This window comes from Crotalus tigris, unplaced genomic scaffold (assembly GCF_016545835.1).
Source record: "Crotalus tigris isolate CLP2741 ecotype Arizona unplaced genomic scaffold, ASM1654583v1 scf7180000024366.1712601, whole genome shotgun sequence".
NCBI classification, from domain to species: Eukaryota; Metazoa; Chordata; class Lepidosauria; order Squamata; family Viperidae; genus Crotalus; species Crotalus tigris.
The window spans coordinates 1,681,095-1,699,775 of NW_024100534.1; the positions used below are offsets into that span (position 1 = coordinate 1,681,095).

Sequence of the window (18,681 nt, forward strand, 5' to 3'; positions counted from 1 at the left end):
CCCCCCCCTGCTATGGATCCATCTAACTGGCCAAATGAGATTGGTTGTTCCAGTCTCCTCGACGGAATGCCCAGATTCCCCACTAGTGTAAGGCTAATGAGGCAGCGGGTGCAGCCAGAGTCTATTAAGGCTTTCACCTTCACGGCTTCAGGCATGGGGGGAATTAATATAGTCACTGTCTTGAGGAGGGGTGCGATGCGTCCACTTACCAGGGGTTCGCCCTCTGAGCTGTCATCTGAGACATCCACCGGCCCTGCGGTATAGGCTGGAGTTCTTTCCCCCTGATGAGCAGAGGTCGGGGGTTCCACAATTTCCATCATTCTCATGGCAGTTTCTTTTGGCTTAGCTGAAGACTTTCTGGATTTGCTGATTGGGGATCTGTCTGGGTTGTGCTGGGGGGCTTTGGAGCGGCATTCTATAGCTCGATGCCCTTCTATTCTGCTTGAAACACCCCATTTGCTTCTTGGCTGTAGCCAATGGTTTCACTGGTTCGTGTGTCAACTCAGGCAGGGAGCGGCTCCATTGTTTTCCTCGGTGGTGTCTCTTCAATATGTCGATCTCTGCTTTGTCTGCCAAGACGTACCATTCCTCAAGTCGGGGCAGGCAAGCATCATATAGGTCATAATTTAGTCCCTCTTTGAAATGGCTAAGGAGGATGTCTTCTGGCCAGTTCAGTTTGCTGGCAATGGCCCGGAATTCTTGTGTATATTCAGCACCGGGCGTTTGCCTTGCCTCATTGTTTTTATCCTTTTGCGGGCTTTGCGATCAGCCAAGGGGTCTTCAAATCGGCTTCTCAGAGAGCACATGAAATGGTTGAAGTCGTTGAGCTCTGGGGCATTGGAGTCATGCAAGTTCCCCACCCAGTCTGCGGCTGGTCCGTCCAGGGCAGATTGCATGATCCGAATGCGGGCTTTGTCGCTGGGGATGTCCCGTCCATATTCCTCCATGTAGCTGAGGACTTGGATTAGGAAAAACCCCAAGTGTGTTGGCTCCCCTTTGAATTTCAACTCCAATGGTGGACGTCTTGGATCGGTGCCTCCGTTGTTGGTGGTAGTGTCTTCCATCTGTGGTTTGGTAGGGGGTGGGGACTACTGGAACAGCAGACCTGGGGCTGCAGGTTCCACTTCCCCCTCGGTGTCTCTCCCTTTGCAGCTCCAGGAGCTGGGGCGGCCGTAGGGCTCAGGATTCTTCTCTCCTAGGAAGCTGAGAGTTCTCTTCATCAGATCTATAGGATCCAGTCTGAGTACGGTGGCCAGCTTTCTCCCTCTTCACTTGCGTGCAGGGATTTCTCCATCTCCTACTTCCATTCTGGTTGCTTGGTCCCCCGTCTCAGAGTCACCTTTCTTGATTCCTTTCCCCACTCACTTTTCTTTCCAACGCCCATTGACCAGTGAGGCCTATGGTTCCGTGTCTCCACCACTTCTTCTCCTGAGGAATCTGACCTCTCAGATCCCGACATCCGGCAAGGTTCCAGTCGGGGCAACGGCTCTTTTTCCGGGGAGTTTTCCTCCTTTCTTGCTCCATTGTCTGACATGGTAATTTTTTGCAAAATCCCCCGGCAAGGGTCTCCCTTCCAGGTGGATTAATTTTGCAAGTCCTGTCTAATGTAAGGACCCACCCCACTTTGCATCTTAAGAAGACAGAACTCTTGGAATAATTCTTCCAACGGGCATCTTTTATTAAGAGAAAATGTTTGCAGGCGTTCTAGACAGGACTTGGGGCCCAAGCTCTCCCATTCAAGGTTTTAAGGGGTTCCCCAGTAGCCCCACCCAATCACCCCCTACTTCCAACGACAGTCTCAGGCATTACACTCCCACCCCCTTTTCCTTACTGCCGGCTGGATGGAGATTTCAGAGAGGAGTACATGAAAGGTAATAGCAGTACATGAAAGGTAATAGCCCCATTCTTATGGTTAGTCCTTTTGGTGATATCCACATTCAGTCCCTTTGAAGTGTACTGAAGGAAGTGCGGGCCATAAAGCCCCTTTGTTCACCCCCTTCCCTTCACCGCATGACAGAATCCAGAGAAGGCAGAAATGGAATTTTCTATAGTTGATAACTAGAGATGAAATATAATTGGATTCTGACAGAAGGTCCCGGAAGAATTCCAAAATATATTAAATAAGGACATAACACTTCAGGAAATTATAGAAACAATTAAAAAACAAAAAAGTAACAAAACACCCAGCCCTGATGGATTACCATCTGAAATATACAAAAATCTTCACGAACTTGTGGGCCCAACTTTATTGGATACATTTAATGAAGTATTAAAAGTAGCAAAAATCCCAAATTCATGGAAAGAAGCAACCATTACGTTAATTCCTAAAGAAAACTCTGATTTAACTCTCATCAAAAACTATAGACCTATCTCTTTATTAAATATGGACTATAAGATCTTTATGACAATAATGGCAGAAAGATTAAAAAGATACTTAGTTGAATTTATCCATACTGATCAAAATAGAGCCTTTTTTGTGTCTGGGGAAAGAAATTCTTGATTTCTTTCAGGGATGTGGGTTCCAGGGAGCCAAAGATTTTTTTCACTCGGATGTAAAAACGGATTTTGGACTGAGATTTGGGGTGAAATTTCATGCTTAAAAATGGTGCTGTTTCCTGTTTTCCAAAATTAAGCCTTTTTGGTGTCTGGGGAAGGAAATTCTTGATGCCGGGGTCAGGTATGCAGGTGCCAGGGAGGCCATTTTTTTCTTATCTGAATGTAAAAACGGGCACCACAATGAGATTTGGGGTGTCAGTGGAAGGAAATTCCTGATGCCGGGTGCAGGGACGTGGGTGCCAGGGAAGCCAAAATGATGCTGTATCCTTTTTTTCAAAAACAGACAAAACAATGAAATTTGGGGTGCAAATTTCATGCTTCAAAATTTTTTAGAATCAAGCCTTTTTTTGAGGGAACGCAGGTGCTAGGGAAGCCAAAATATTTTTTTACCCAAATGTAAAAACGGATGGTAGAATGAGATTCCATGTGGAATTTCATGCTTTAAAATGGTACTGTATTCTGTTTTTCAAAATTAAGCCTTTTTTGGTGTCTGGAGTGGAATTTCATACTTTAAAATGGTGCTGTTTCCTCTTTTTCAAAATCAAGTCTTTTGGGGGGCCTGGGGAAGGAAATTCCTGATCCTGGGGTTAGGGATGCAGATGGCAGAGAGGCCAAAAGTTTTTTTTACCCAAATGTAAAAACGGATGCTAGAATGAGATTCGGGGTGGAATTTTATACTTAAAAATTGTGTTGTTCCCTGTTTTTCAAAATCAAACCTTTTTTAATGTCTGGGGAAGGAAATTCCTGATGCCAGTGTCAGGGATGCGGGTGCCAGGGAGGCCAAAATTTTTTTTTTGACCCAAATGTAAAAACGGATGCTGAAATGAGATTTGGGGTGGAATTTCATGCTTAAAAATGGTGTTGTTTCCTGTTTTTCAAAATCGAGCCTTTTTTGGTGTCTGGGGAAGGAAATTCCTGATGCCAGGGGTAGGGACATGGGTGCCAGGGAGGCCAATTTTTTTTTTTGACCCAAATGTAAAAACGGACGCCGTAATGAGATTCGGTGTGGAATTTTATGCTGAAACCAAATGGTAGCTCTGTTGTAACCCTATAAAAGTATACTATTTTTATAATGATATCAAGATTACTTTGGAACTCTTTATTTGCCTTTTGCCATTAAATCAAATTTATATTGTTTCTTTGTCAGCAACAGCAATTGCTGAGACCTTCTCTTCTCAGACCTGAGGTACCATATTCTTCCTATTCTAAAATTTTCTAAGCCCTTGTCTTAAGTTCTAGATCCTGACAAACATTACGGAATGATTTTTGTTGTCAGAGAAATAAAAGGAAACCAATATATGATATAATTGTTTAGATGCACTGACATCTGATGCTTTGCAGTTCAGCCAGCTGACTTCAGGGCTTTTCAAGTTAATACATCTGTAACATCTGTCATAGAGTCCTTGCCCTTAGTTCATTGTTAAGTCCAACATAAGTTTCAAACAAATTACATCTTTGCAAAATAGATAATTATAAGTACACAATATACTTTACAGATCATATTTGATATTGTAATCCAGCAGGAAGGACAGGAAAATGGCGATATTGAAAGCCAAGCTAATTTATCAAAGCCAATATGTGCCACCAGGCAGGTTCAAAGGGTATGGCTTAAAAAACAGTCAAAATCATGGCCATGATTGCAGCTTCAGCCATCTTGATCTTTTTTGACCATAAATATTTTGACCTCTGGATTCCATTTAGATTAGAATCTTATAATTAGGTGCAGCCTTAAAGTCCTGAATTGTAATCACTGTTCAGTGCAGGTCAGAGATAAGAAAGATAAATTTGACTATTAAATGTAGACACCATTATCTAGGCCAGTGATGGCAAACCTTTTAGAGACTGAGTGCCCAAATTGCAACCCAAAACCCACTTATGTATCGTCAGGTGCCGGGTGGGCATGGCCCATTGGGTGGGCGTGGCTTCGGTGGTAACAGCAGACTGGGCGGGACTAAAAAGTTCAATCAATGAATTCCAACTTTGTGAGATCTTTTTTTTCTCGCGAGAAGTTGAAATTGATTGATTGATTGAACCTTTTTTTTGCACATGGCGGCAGAGACCTAAAGCAAAAAGGTTTTATAAAAACCAGCTGAAGGCCTAGGATTGGTGTGATGGTGCGTGTGCCCACAGAGAAGGCTCTGCGTGCCACCTGTGGCACGCGTACCATAGGTTCGCCACCACGGATCTAGGCATAAATGGCAGAAAAAAAAATCAAAATATTTAAATGTTCAGAAGCATCTCAGGCAGATCCATCTCCAATTCATTCTAACAGGAGAGGGTGCGTATAGCAGCAGTCCCAACTTTTACGGCTTGGAGGCCCAGTGGGGAGGGAGAGAGAATGGGCCTATGCAAGTGGCAGGCCTGTGTACGCACACAAGCCTATGCGCTGGCCCACTGCGCGTGCAAGTTGAGCTGTGCACATGTGCTCACTGGCCTGCCACTCGCACAAGTTCGTGCTTGCATCAGCCAGACACTTGCATGGCCCAGTTCCAAACAAGCCATGGCCTTATAGTGGGCTGTGGCCTGGGGGATGGGGACCCCTGCAGTATAGAACAATCAGAGTTGCCAGATTCTGTGATTATAGTCAATTTCAGTAAAAGTATTTCCAACCTTCCGTTGGAATTGATTTGCTTATCTGGTCTACCTAGAGGGATTGACAGCAGATCTATTAGAGTTTCTCTAACAGATGACAATCCAGTATTTTTGTTTGTTTATTTTCAAGAGCTGCAGGAAAGAATTTATAACTTCACATAGACAATCCATTCCTCTGGCTGACAGCTCATAAAGTCAGGCAGTTGCCCTAAGCAAACCTGAGAATATTGAAATGGACTTCATTGACAAGTGTTCTGTTAGATCAGGAGGGAAGAAGTTAGTATATCATATTTGCCAGAAAAAAAAGAAGGGATATTATTGGGAGAAGTAAACGCCCTTTGTTCTCTTCAGCAAACTAACCTGTGACATTTTCCTGAAGAGATTGTAAAAATGCTTACACAAAGATTTAAATTGCACATACTTGATATTATACAAACCTTCAAATTCAAGAACCCCTCATTATCCAGTCTCAGTTTCCCCAATTTATTGTATCCATAATTACATAAAAATTATATAGTAGATCTGGGTATCCATGGTAACAAATTTCATGTACAATGATATTTGATACTTTTGTGTGTGTGTATTTCATGCATGCACATGGACTTTTTCACATGTGTAAAATACTTCTTTAGAACATCATTATATGCAGTTTTGTTATTTGTTGTTCTTAAACCAGAATAAACATTTCACCAGGAATGAGAGGCACTCTTACAGAATTGTCAATAGATTAGAAGGGAATAAATCATATAATGAACAATAGTTGTAATTATAACAATTCTACTAAAATTATGTAATGTTTCTTACAAATAGTTTGTTCAACAGCTGTCACATCCTGTGAATATGTTGAATTCTTATTGAATTTTGAACAATATTTTTTAAAGAAATATTTTAAATAAATATATAGCAATAAAATAAAAACAGTTGGCATAAGAAAGCAACATATTAAAGATTATGCATAAAGCACAATAATAAAATACTGTTTTTCAGCTTTAGCATAAATGTGCACCATCTGACAACTAGATCTTTTTTGGAATTCTAAATAAACTTGAACGCAATCTTAAAAAGAATTTAAAGGTGGCATTGGCATAGAATTACTACGGTGCCAAATGTTAATTCTGAACAGAACCACAGAACTTTCAGTGCCCCTGGATCTGAGCATTAAACCTTGGTAAGGCCACACTTAGGATATTGCATCCAGTTTTGGTTGCCACAATGTAAAAAAGATGTTGTGACTCTAGAAAGAGTGCAGAGAAGAGCAACAAAGATGATTAGGGACTGTAGGCTAAAACATATGAAGAACGGTTTGAGGAACTGGGGATGATGACATGATAGCAATGTTCCAATGGGCTAACACAAAGAAGAAGGGGTAAAAAACTTGAAGGCAAAACAAGAAGCAATTGATGGAAACTGATCAAGAAGAGAACCAACCAACCAACAATGAGGAGAAATTTCCTGGCAGTTAGAACTATTAATCGGAGGAATAGTTTGGGTACTCCAACACGGGAGGTTTTTAAGAAGAGATTGGACAACCACTTGTCTGAAATGGTATAGGGTCTCCTGCCCGAGCAGAGGGTTGGACTAGAAGATCTCCAAGGTCCGTTCCAATTATGTTATTCTGTTCTGTTATATGAAGAAAATCATCTGAAATTGTTATTGTTATTTAATGCCTAGAGTGCAACCTAAGAAGACCAAGCAACTATGCTGCTGCCATTGTGACATATTGTACTCAAGGTTGTTTACATTTAGTAGCATGATTTGTGTATTCCTCTGTATTGCAGGAACTTTCTATGGAATCAGGTATTGATCCTGGCCAAGAGTATTATGGGCAAGATTACTACAGTTATGAACATGGGTATGATTCATTTTTAATTATTTTTAATATGACTTCATAGATTATAAATCTCTACTGTTATTGTTTATTGGAAGCATATCATAGCTGGAATCTGAAGACTGTGCTCATGGTATTTAGCATTAGTTGATTTAAACAACTGACCTCTTTATCAGGCTTTTTTAATCATGAGAAATTAATTGAAATGCCATCCCTATAACACACAGTGTATCTGGAAGACCTCAGGTTGGGAATAATTTACCTATTATTAATATCAATTGCTTGTCAAAATCCATTATGTTAAAAAGCATTTGACTCTGATTCTGTTCACTTTTCAATGATGTTCAAGAATGAAACCAGATAGAGAGGTAGTTAAAGTTTATTACAATCATAGGCTAGCATCAATGAGTAGGTAGGCAATTAGATTTGAAGGTTTGTGGATTATTGTTGTGTTTTGGGATTTAATTGCATAACAGATCTTCAGTTGGTAAATCAAATAGGCAACAAAAAAATTCTTTATTAGATACAGTATGATAGAATGCATATATATTTTATCTTAGGATAGCAAGAGCACTTAGACTTATATACAGCACTCTCTAAGTGGTTTACTGAGTCAGCATATTGCCCCCAACAATCTATCTTCTCATTTTACTGACCTAAGAAGGATGGAAGGCTGAGTCAACCTTGAACCAGTCAGTCACTTTAATCACTGTGCCACTACAGCTCCAAAGGATGGTGATGGGACCATTTTTATCTCTACATCATGGAACCTGAAGCAAAGCATGCTCACTTGAAAATACCTTAAAATTCGTAAGAATTTGTTCAAACAGGAATATGTAGTTTTTCTCTGTAGGTATGTTACGTAGGAACATTTCCTATCCTATTGCAGTAGAAGTAATGTTATAGCCACAGATCTGACCATATTCCATAAAATTGGAATATCTAGTACATTTTGGTCAAATAGCTATGTCATAAACTGGAATTAATGATGTTCTGTTTCTCAGAAATGGGATGTTATAGTATTTCTTACTAATCATGCCTCCTTTTGCACTTATAATTATTACTTTTTATTACTTTTGAGGGGTTTTATTTATATCTGTGAAGGTAGAATGTGGACACATCTATCAAGGGTAAGTTTAGAAGCAATTAGGTCTTTCATTGGCCAAGGGATGGAGAAACCAAAAGTGATGGAATAAATTTTTAAAAATGTAGTAGAGCAGTAATTGAATTGTATAAAAACATGGAAGGTGTCTGTACCTGGTTTTTCCACCAGGTACGAATTGCCTCAATATGGAAGTCGGCGGCGCTTGTTATCTCCTTCTGGGATGTACGATGAGTATGGAGAAGTGGTTATGGAGAGTGATAGTGGATATTATTATAGTCCACAGGGGACTTCTACAGAAGCAGAGGTAGGTTTGATGCTATTCCAAAATTCACTTGAATTCATTGTTCTGGTATGCTAAACTTCTAATATTCTAGATTATCTGGTTTTATATTCAAAAACCTTTAAGAATGGTAAAAGAAACAAATAGAAAGAAATTCAGAGAAGAGAGGGTCAGTGTCTCTTACTTGCATATCCTTAGAAAGAGGCATGTTTGAAACCATAGTACTGGTAGAGCTGTCTAAAACAAGACAGACATCTAATTTAATTTTAATTTGAATTTTGCTCAATTTTGTCTTTCCATAGCTGCTTGCCAGCTAACTTCCCACACTGACCTCATCCCATTTTCATAAAGAAAGTTCTTGCTGTCTTCCTCTTCGTCCAGAAAATCTTTTCTGGGACCAAGATAAAGTGATGCAGGGAAATGCACAATTGAAAAGTGCAAAAGTATAACCAAAGGGACAATTTTCTCCAAAAACTTACCCTTCTGTTCATTTATCTTAGGACCCATATCACTTTCCATGCTTGGGTTTTTTTGCCAATTAAAAAAATGTAGGAAAAAAATAGAAATTGGTAGTCAATATATTTATAAATAAGGGCTGCGAACTAACAAGTTCATGAAGTCAGAATTAAAGTGCAACATAAATATTTGAAAAGTTCAAATATACACAGGTGGATTATATAGGGCTTAAAACACTATATAATATATAACACTATATAAAAGTAACCTCAGGAATTTTAATCAACAAAACTTTGAAACCATCAGTTCATTTGCTATTTCTTAAGTGGATAATCTGTCATTATATCTGTCTTTGGAATAATAACCAGGTGACATTATCTTAAAGCTAAGGATTAGTTAGTTGATTTATTACAGGGGTCTTCAAACTTGGCCCTTTTATGACTTGTGGACTTCAACTCCTAGAATTCCTCAGACAGGCACAAGTCATAAAAGGGCCAAGTTTGAAGACCCCTGATTTATTATTTCTGTAGCAGCATTCATAGAACATAGAATAACAGAGTTGGAAAGGACCTTGGAGGTTATCTAGATTCTTACCCTCTGAGCACTAGGGAGACCTACTTGCATCTATAGAATGACTGAAATGCATATTAATAAATATGAGTACTACTTGTAAAGAAATAAATACATCTTCTTTATCGCTAAATTTGCCATATCAGCAACTCTTCCTTACTGTCTTCAAGACAGAATAATTGTTGTATATTAACCATACCAATAACTCATGAAAAGTAGCATATGTTACACTTTCATAAATAGCCACACCTATTTATAGTTATATATAGGCCTAAGACCAGACTTTATTTCTTTTTTTAAAATATGGTTTTGACATCTCCTATTCTTGTTCAGATCTGTAGTACCCCCTAGTGGTCCAAGTAATAATAAAAAATGTTTATCGTTAAAGAAATATAATTCCATTTTTTCAGCTAACAAATGGATATTTAAAATCTTTTGCAAAATATCAGGTTGATATATGAGATATCAAATTAAAAGGGAGTGATCTCTGCTAACCCCCAACATTTTATGGAACATGTAAAATCTAACACAAAATACCCAAAAGCTAGAGTTTCTTTTAGGAAAATAGTTATTGCCAATATTCCTTGAATACACAGATATTTAGAACTTTTTAAAAGAAAAATAATCATGCTTTTGGGGAGAAATGTTGATTATCACTCAGGGTTTTAAAAAGTGCTACACAGACATTCAAGATTCAAGTTTCCTAAGATGCTATAAAAATTAGGATCCACCTGTCTATTTGATTCTAGATAAGTGCTGGATATTAATTACTCCATTTTTTTTCACATCTGTGTATTCTATGGTATCAAGTTTCATTCCAGAAAGTTTTCAAAAATTGTGCTAAAAGGGATATATAAATTTCCTTTATGTAATTAACAGGGAACAAGTCAAGTCGGAAGAGCTGTAATCCAGAAACCAGGTTCTCAATTAGCTCTTAGTAGTAAAGGTAAAGAGAAGACTGTAAGAGAAAGTCCAGTCCAGAAAAGAAGGAAACTAAGAGCAGTGATGCAGCTGGGCCGAATAGCAGTTAGTGCTCATAGGCCAGCAACAACTGAAGCAGCACCATCCCCATGGAAAAAACCCAAGATATTTCCAATGATGCTACAAAAAGGAGGAGGTAAAGATTCAGATTATGTCAAGCTGATGGCAACACAGCAGGCAGATGGAGAAGACAGTAAGGTTATTAAGGGAACCTACTTGCAGAAATCAGCAGGTGATGGACCATCTTCAAAAAAGCTTGGCCGTAAATTTAAACATGCTAGTATTTTGAAGAAAGGTCAGGAACATGGTAACTCTGAGGAAGTAAGTGAATCTGAATCTAAGTCTGGAATCTCAATTAGTGTCACAGCAGAAAGTGAATCTGAAGTTAGTGATTATGGAAAAAAAAAAGAAATGACATCATCTTCTAAAACAACATCATCTACTATTACAACATCATCTACTAAGTCAACATCCTCCTTTTCTTCCTCCTCCTCCTCCTCCTCATCATCAGAAAGTAGTTCTTTGACATCTCAATCAGATAAAGATTATTTGAAAGTTACCCTAGACCAAGATGAAGCTACTGAAAGCACGGTGGACTCTGATGAAGAACATTCAGATTCATCTGGCTCCTCCTCAAGCAGCGACTCAGAAGATGGAACAATCAATTCTCAGAGCAAAGTTTCTGACCTTGTGGAAGATGATACAGAGTCAAATATGTCATCATTGATGCAAAGTTCCATCAGCAGTGAAGTTACTCCAAGGTCAAGGAAGGATGAGACTTCTGGGTCCAGTTTCAAAACACGTTCTAGAGCTGGAAGTGAGTTAGATAATGCAATAGCTGAAATATCTGAAGCCACAGAAGAATCACCTTCCATTGTAGAAGAGGAGGAAGAAAAAGGAGAAGAATGGGAAGAAAGAGAAGAGGAAGAAGGAGAAGAGGAAGAGGAAGGAGGAGGAGAGGGAAAAGAAGAAGAAGATGTAGAGGAAGAGGGAGAGGGAGAAGAAGAAGAGGAAGAAGAAGAAGAGGTGGAGGAGCAGGAGGAATCAAGTGACCATGAAGCCATGTTCAACAGTGAAAACATTACTTCCAGCCAACAAATAGGGAGCAGTGAAGAAGAGAGTGATGGATATGCTACTGAAAAGGAGAAAAGCACTATCAAGAAACCAGCATCAGTAACAGTTTCCAAAGAAGACATGAAAAGTGAAAATATAAAGAAAAGAGGCCCTGAAGAGTATTTAGGTGAATCAGACCATGATACCAAAGATGTTCCCGATACTACAGAATCAGACATTCCTAGTGATTCGACATCCTTTTAAAAGAAAAGTGAGACTATGGTTAGAAAGTTTGCAGTGAAGTGGATTTTTTTTTAATTTGTTTGCTGTGCACTGTGTGTATTGCGTTTTGTCAATGAGAAAGTGTTACTATGGAAATCTCACAGAACAAACTAGACAGACAAAATATGAAAGATAGTCATACTTTTGCAGAAGTGCTACATGTACTAATCAGAAAAGGTCAAGAGGCCTAAAGAATTAAATACTAAATCTCTAGGTGCTATGACAAAGCATTCTAGAATAAGTGTAAGGACCCACCCCACTCTGCATCTTAAGAAGACAGAACTCTTGGAATAATTCTTCCAACAGGAATCCTTTATTAAGAGAAAATGGTTGCAGGCGTTCTAGACAAGACTTGGGGTCCAAGCTCTCCAATTCAAGGTTTTAAGGGGTTCCCCAGTAGCCCCACCCAATCAACCCCCTCTTTCAGAGACAGTCTCAGGCATTACACTTCCACCCCTTTTCATTACTGCCGGCTGGATGGAGACTTCAAAGAAAACTACATGAAAGGCAATAGCCCCATTCTTATGGTTAGTTCTTTTTGCAATACACACATTCAGTTCCTTTGAAGTATACTGAAGGAAGTGAGGGCCATAAAGCCCCTTTGTTCACCCCCTTCCCTTCCTCGTATGGCAGAATCCAGAGAAGGCAGAATTGGGGTTTTCTATATTTGATAACTAGAGATGAAATATAATTGGATTCTGACAATAAGGATATTAAAAGCCGTTTCAGGCAATATAAATCACCATGTAATACTTTCTGGTTAACCTGTTTATTCAGGAGTAGAGATGCTTGAAGTGTTGTGAACTGCTCTGATCCTTCTTTCCAGTAATGGTTTATTCACACAAGCAAGTTTTCCCTTGACACTGCAGTCGTCAAGAAAACCCATGTGAATTAATTATGCACTGAAACATATGTACATTACTATAATGCACAGTTTGTGTTTTTTTCCTAAGAGTGCCTACATATCTTTAAAAAGCAATTCTATTTATAACCATTTTTTCTCACTTTAACATTGTTTGCAAATAATCTATCTCTTTATTCATTATGCTGATAGTTTTATTCTTTTGTGTGGAAATTAATTTTTAAGGAAATTGATGCTTTTGCTTCCTTTTTGCTGGTGCCAATTATAAGGATGATATAAACTCGCATTGGACTTTTTAGATAAAATATGAATATTTAAATTTAAAATTTAAGTAATAATTTAAATGATGAGATACATATTCATATTAGATCCTTGGTGGACAGTCTTTTTTCTAACCATTTCCATACCTTCCACTTCCTTGAAGAATAAAAATTATTCTTTCATTTGTTACAATGAACCATGATAAGAAGAAATATCAAGCACTTTTCATAAATCATTGAATGACTTATTCTGGAAGAAAGCTATTTTTAAAATACTAACCTTATTATTAGCACGAGTACCACCTCTATTGCTAAGTCCTATACATCTGTCAGTGTTTTTTTATTTTATGTTATAGTTGAATTATTTCATAAAAGCTTTCATGTATGAACTTTAAATAACTCTTCATTATCTGTTCACGGAGAGATGTGCATAAAATTATGATTATGCCTATCCCAGTATGACTCTTCTAGTTTTTTTTGCTACTGGTTCACTTGAACAAATTTCAGGAACTGAATTGATGCTGTCTGAGAGATCCCTCCATAGAGTAATAATATGCAGAATCACCTATAGCTGTTTTACATTGTATAGGACATGTCTGGATGTAGCTCATCTTACAGATGTAGCTCATCTCTTCCCCAAGAGATATCTTCATATGATTGAAACAGAGATGCAGGCATAGACACAGATATGCTTGTCAATCTTTTGTATGTTCAATATTTCTCCATAAATATGACCTTAAGCATGATTTGTTCTCTACAAAAGTCCTAAAAGTAGACTCATGTAAATGAATGAGCCAAAAACATGCTGAAATATTGCAGAAATATTGAAAATTCAAACAGGTTTACACACTTTTAAGCACTGCTTTGGATATAACATTGGTACCAACAATATTTCTTCCCAAGTTAGAGTATCTAATAATATTTAATATTTATATAGATTCAAGACTAACCTCAAGTGTACTAATTTAAGATTTTTTTCAGTATGCTACTTAAATGTCATGATAGGGTGAATATCATTTACTCTCTTACCCTTTACAAATTGCACAACAACATTTTCACTGTGTCCTGCTTTCCACATGCTTGAAAAATAAACTTCCTGCATGCTACAAACCAGAGAGGAGAAGATGGGTAAAGGGATTATTGTTTCATAGATATTCTCTCAGTACAGTATTTTTAAAAGTTATTGTTTTACATGTGTTTACCTTCCATTTCAAAGAGCATGGCATGAGAAACTAGTGTAAATTGATGCATTAATCAGGGGGACTATGTATTATAAATCTTATTTCTATGCTTAGGATTTTTTTTTTTTAGTAGAGACAGAAAAGCAGTTTTCTGCATTAAAAATAAACAAGGAGATACTTAAATATTTTCTCTCTTTTTGTTGTCCTCCAGTGGGCCAAAAAGAAAAGGATCAAGTTGGTCCTTGATCCTGAATATGAGAGCAGCTCCACTGGAGAGGACAGTGCCCCGGAAAGCCAGAGGAATCGTCTCAGCAACCCCAATATTCCAGCCAATGTCAATGGCAATATATACATAGCCCAAAATGGGTCAGTTATCAGAACACGTCGAAGTTGCCTTTCAAACAATTTGAAGGTCACATCTCCTGCCAGACTGGGAAAACAATTCAAGAAGCTTGATAAGTTAGGTGTAACACACGAGGAAAACATCCCACTGAACACATTTCCCACAGGGGCATCATCTAATGATAAACTGAACACCAGACCCTGTAATGTTTCCTTTGCTGCCTCTGCAGTAGACACTGACAACATAGCAACAAAAGCAGCAGGGAGCAGATTAAAAAGCACAGACCAGCAAGAGTCCATCATTGGTAATGAAAGTATCAAAGAGTCTTCGGACTTGCCCGGTGATCACGCACAGTCAGAAGATGAAGAATTCTGGATGGGCCCTTGGAACAACCTTCACATACCAATGACAAAACTGTGACCTCTCTTTTTTCACTTTAATTTTTATCCCCATTTATAATAATTATAATGATAACAATAAAACCACTTTTTATCATCACCAAGGAAAACCATACAAACTTTGTAATTGTGCACATGAGTTGTATACTTCAAACAAAATGCTTTAAAGTAAAAGGAAAACTAAGACAAAACAAACAAGAAAAAATTCAGAAAATTTGCACTCACATTTGTACTAATTAATTTTTCTTCCCACAAGTCTTTTTTCTGATGGGCTCCAAGTTCACTGAACAAATTCTCATTAAAATGGACTCATTTGTTGGCTTCAGAGTTATTGCCTAATAATAACAACCATAAAACTATTACTGAAATGTTTTATTGTTCAGTGTTTATACCTAAAAGGCAACCATCATATATTTGAATGATTTGTCTGTTAAGACCCAGAAGAAGTTTTATTTCACAACATATAAACATGGATCACATTGACCTAATAATAGTCACATATTCTCTATATTCTAAGTTGTTTTCAGATAATGCCATGATTCCTTCTTTGGCTATATCCTGTACCAGCTAGACTCACATTGATCATTCCAAGGTCAGTTTCAGCCTTGTAGGGTTTATTCCTTCTTTGAACAATTCTTTATAACAAATTACAACTGCCTTTGAAATTCATTATATTCCTTTCAATGTGCCTTATATCTAATCAGAATGTATTCAAGACTGTAGCCATCAGCTGATTCTATATATTTTTCTGAGCCATTTCTTCTACAAGCAATATTCCATCTCCTCCAGGTGATTTTGTCCAAATTCAAGTTGAATCAAGTTTCTTCATATGTGACAGATAGTTGTGATCATTCATCTCAAGATCCTTTCCAGTTTAGAACATAGTTTTGTTTTTAAATACTCTGCAAAGGGAAATCAGATGGTATATGCATGTAGTTCCATTCAGCTGGGGGGAAAGCACTTTGATTTTTTTTTTATTTTAGGAAATTAATACTTTGCACAAAAGTTTCCATTGTTACTATCAATATCATTTTAGGACCACTTTCCAGGAAAAAATCAGTATGATGAGAATGAGGCTTAGGCGAATTCTTGTAAAGTTGGGCATATACTGATGCAGCTGTGAAAATTGCTTCATTATGCTTTGAGCACATAACCTATCAGCCTGTAAGTCCATTTTAGATTTAAATGATGTCTAAAATTAGCAGGACCAGTGATAGCAAGCTAACAAGCCATAAAGAAATTTGAAAAGCCATGAATAGCTATGAAACTCCATGCTATTGAATAGACAGTCTTGACTTGTAAGCCAAACCACTGTATGCTGATATCAGTGCATTAAAAAATCTGCACCATTTGACCCACTATACATTCTCAACAGGTTTTTCCTGTGTCATGACCTATTAGAAGATTCCACTTCCTGCAGTAAATCTTTCTTATTCTATAGGATTACCATGATTGTTCCAAAGAGTATAGCCTTGCAAATGAGCTCATGGAAATATTGCAGAGTAAGTTCAGCATATTACTCTAACTGTAATTATTATTTAACTGTATGAGACGCAGTACATTTGCACCCTAATCTGCTGCATAATCCATTTAGTGTACATATTTAAAGCCTCACATTTATAAGGGCTGTTTAATAAACAAAGGGAGCAATCCAGACCTCTCTGCATTATAAAGTATAAATATTTTTCTTGGATTGGATACTCAGTGGAGGTAAATCAGCATGACTTCACTAAAGCCGATGGAGTTTTGTAGCTGCTGAGAATATTCATAATGGGATTCTGAAGCTATAAAGCTGCTTTAAGTAAAGCATGAAACAGGCCTTTGGTATCAGCAATATGCTCATCATATAACACCATAACCTCTATGTAGATCCATTGAACAAGAGATTAAAGATGATGATAAATCATTTATAGGAGGGATTTTGTGATAATTAATCTTTTTTATCTTTATCATCTTCCCACCCATAAGTTTGTTTTAATGGAGCTTGTACAATTAATCTTTAAACATACATATATAATGGCAAAAGAACCCTGAATTAAAATGGGAATAATTCAGATATATGAATTATATCAAAAAGGCACAAATGATAATTGAGCAATAAGATCTCCATAACTCTGCTAGTGTTGAATTTTAAAAATGCAAAACAAAGTCTTGGGAAAAGAAAGAGCAATCAAGCTGCAAAGAAAGAAGACCTCTGAAACAATTAATGAGATGGTTTAAAATTCATGCAGGACAGTTTAAAGAACACAATGGATGGGCTCACTTGGGATCATCTGCTGGTAAGGAAAACAGCCATCAGTTTCTCTCCTTAAGAGAAGGGGTAATTGCTGACAGATGGCTAAACCATCTGGTAAGATCTGATCCTGAGCTAGCTGTTCTGCAGGGGAGGAATGAGTAGAAACATCCACACTTCCACATGAATCAGTTCCTTGCAGATGTCTGGAGAGAGGGATGGTATTTTTGCCTGGTAGACAATATTCTTTTGCTTTACTGAGTGGCACCCCACACAGATCAGAAGTGATGCCTGATCCATGAAAAATACTTTAGTTTGGCAAGATTTCTGTCTAAAGGTGAAGAACAAAAAAGAAATTGTTTGAAATGACTTGGCGTGTCTTAGGCTTTACTGCTTGACATTACCACCAGTAGCAAACCAAGAACTGTCAGCTATGTCTGTGCCCTGACACAAAGACACCCCCAAGAATGTTGCCATCCCCTGCCCAGGATCAATCACTGCCTCCTAAGCACCAACTTTTTTTTTTAACAAAATTTTATTAAATTTATATAGGTAAGGAAAAATAGGAAGAATACAGGTATGGTAAAGGGAAGGATAAAAGGAAAGGGGGAGGGGAAGGAAATAAGGAATTAGGGTAAAATAAGGATAGGTACAATCACATATTTCAACAAACAAGCAACCATCCAGTTCATAATAATGAGTAAGTATCATATTCAACCATTTTTAACAAAGCTTAAACTGTAACATATTAAAAATAATTAGTAAACAAATACGTTGATCTATTAAGTAAACACTACTAATAAAATCACAAAAAAATAAATCCTAACAATCAAAAGTAACAAATGAAAATCAGTAAATCAGGAAAAGTAATCGTATCATCAAAATGTTAGTTAGAACTCAATTAAAAACAGTCATCTATTCTAAAATATTAAATCCTTCAAGTTCTAATGTGTCTCTAACCATTGATAAATTTTTTCCCAAGTTCTAAAATAAATTGAATCCTCTTTTTCTTTCATTTCTAATGTTAGTCTATCCATTTCTGCACACTCTAGAATTTTGGTGATAATAATCTGGTCAGATGGTAGATTCTCATTTTTCCAAAATTGGGTAAATACTATCCTTGCAGCAGTTAAAACATGCAATATCAAGTAGTCATTCTCTTTACCATAATTAGGTCTTAATATTCCTAACAAAAACAATTCTGGTTTAAATTCTATTTGTAGTTTCATCATTTTTTTCAACCATCTATGAATCTTAGACCAATATTTCTTAGCGATAGGGCATGTCCACCAGGCATGGTAATAAGTGTCTGGCTGTTGTTCACATTTCCAGCAAATATCCGAAACATTTTTAAACATTTTCGCTAAGCAAACTGCTGTCATATGCCATCTATAGAACATCTTATATAAGTTTTCTTTATATGCTACCGCTTTTGTAAGCTTAATGTTTTTATCTCAAAGTTTTTGCCAGTCTTCCAAATCTATAGAATATCCAAAGTTCTTTGCCCATACTATCATTGTTTCTTTCACTTGTTCTTCTTCTATCTTCCAGTTTAGAAGAAATTTATAGAGTTTTCTAATCAAATTCTCATCTGTTTTTAACAAAATTTTATCCAATGGGGTCTGTTCTTTGCAAAATCCTGTCGATTTTATATCTTTTTCGTGTCTTGTTTGAATTTGCAAGTAGGACCACCATGTCAAA

The 18,681-nt window shown here is 37.3% G+C and overlaps 1 protein-coding gene across 5 annotated transcripts in view; it reads left to right on the forward strand.

The window, feature by feature from the left end:
* The window catches only part of LOC120301041 (protocadherin-15-like), a 151,542-nt gene extending 136,427 nt beyond the window's left edge, over nt 1-15,115 (forward strand). For 3 of the 5 annotated variants that reach the window (XM_039327735.1, XM_039327736.1, XM_039327739.1), the window contains 4 exons: nt 3,704-3,742; nt 6,927-7,000; nt 8,250-8,385; nt 14,218-15,115. In XM_039327735.1, the coding sequence (XP_039183669.1) occupies nt 3,704-3,742; nt 6,927-7,000; nt 8,250-8,385; nt 14,218-14,769 (801 nt within the window). In that variant the 3' untranslated portion in view covers nt 14,770-15,115. The remainder of the gene's footprint in view (nt 1-3,703; nt 3,743-6,926; nt 7,001-8,249; nt 8,386-14,217) is intronic. The other 2 variants (XM_039327737.1, XM_039327740.1) reach the window with 2 other exon arrangements.
* The last annotated feature ends 3,566 nt before the right edge of the window (nt 15,116-18,681 follow it).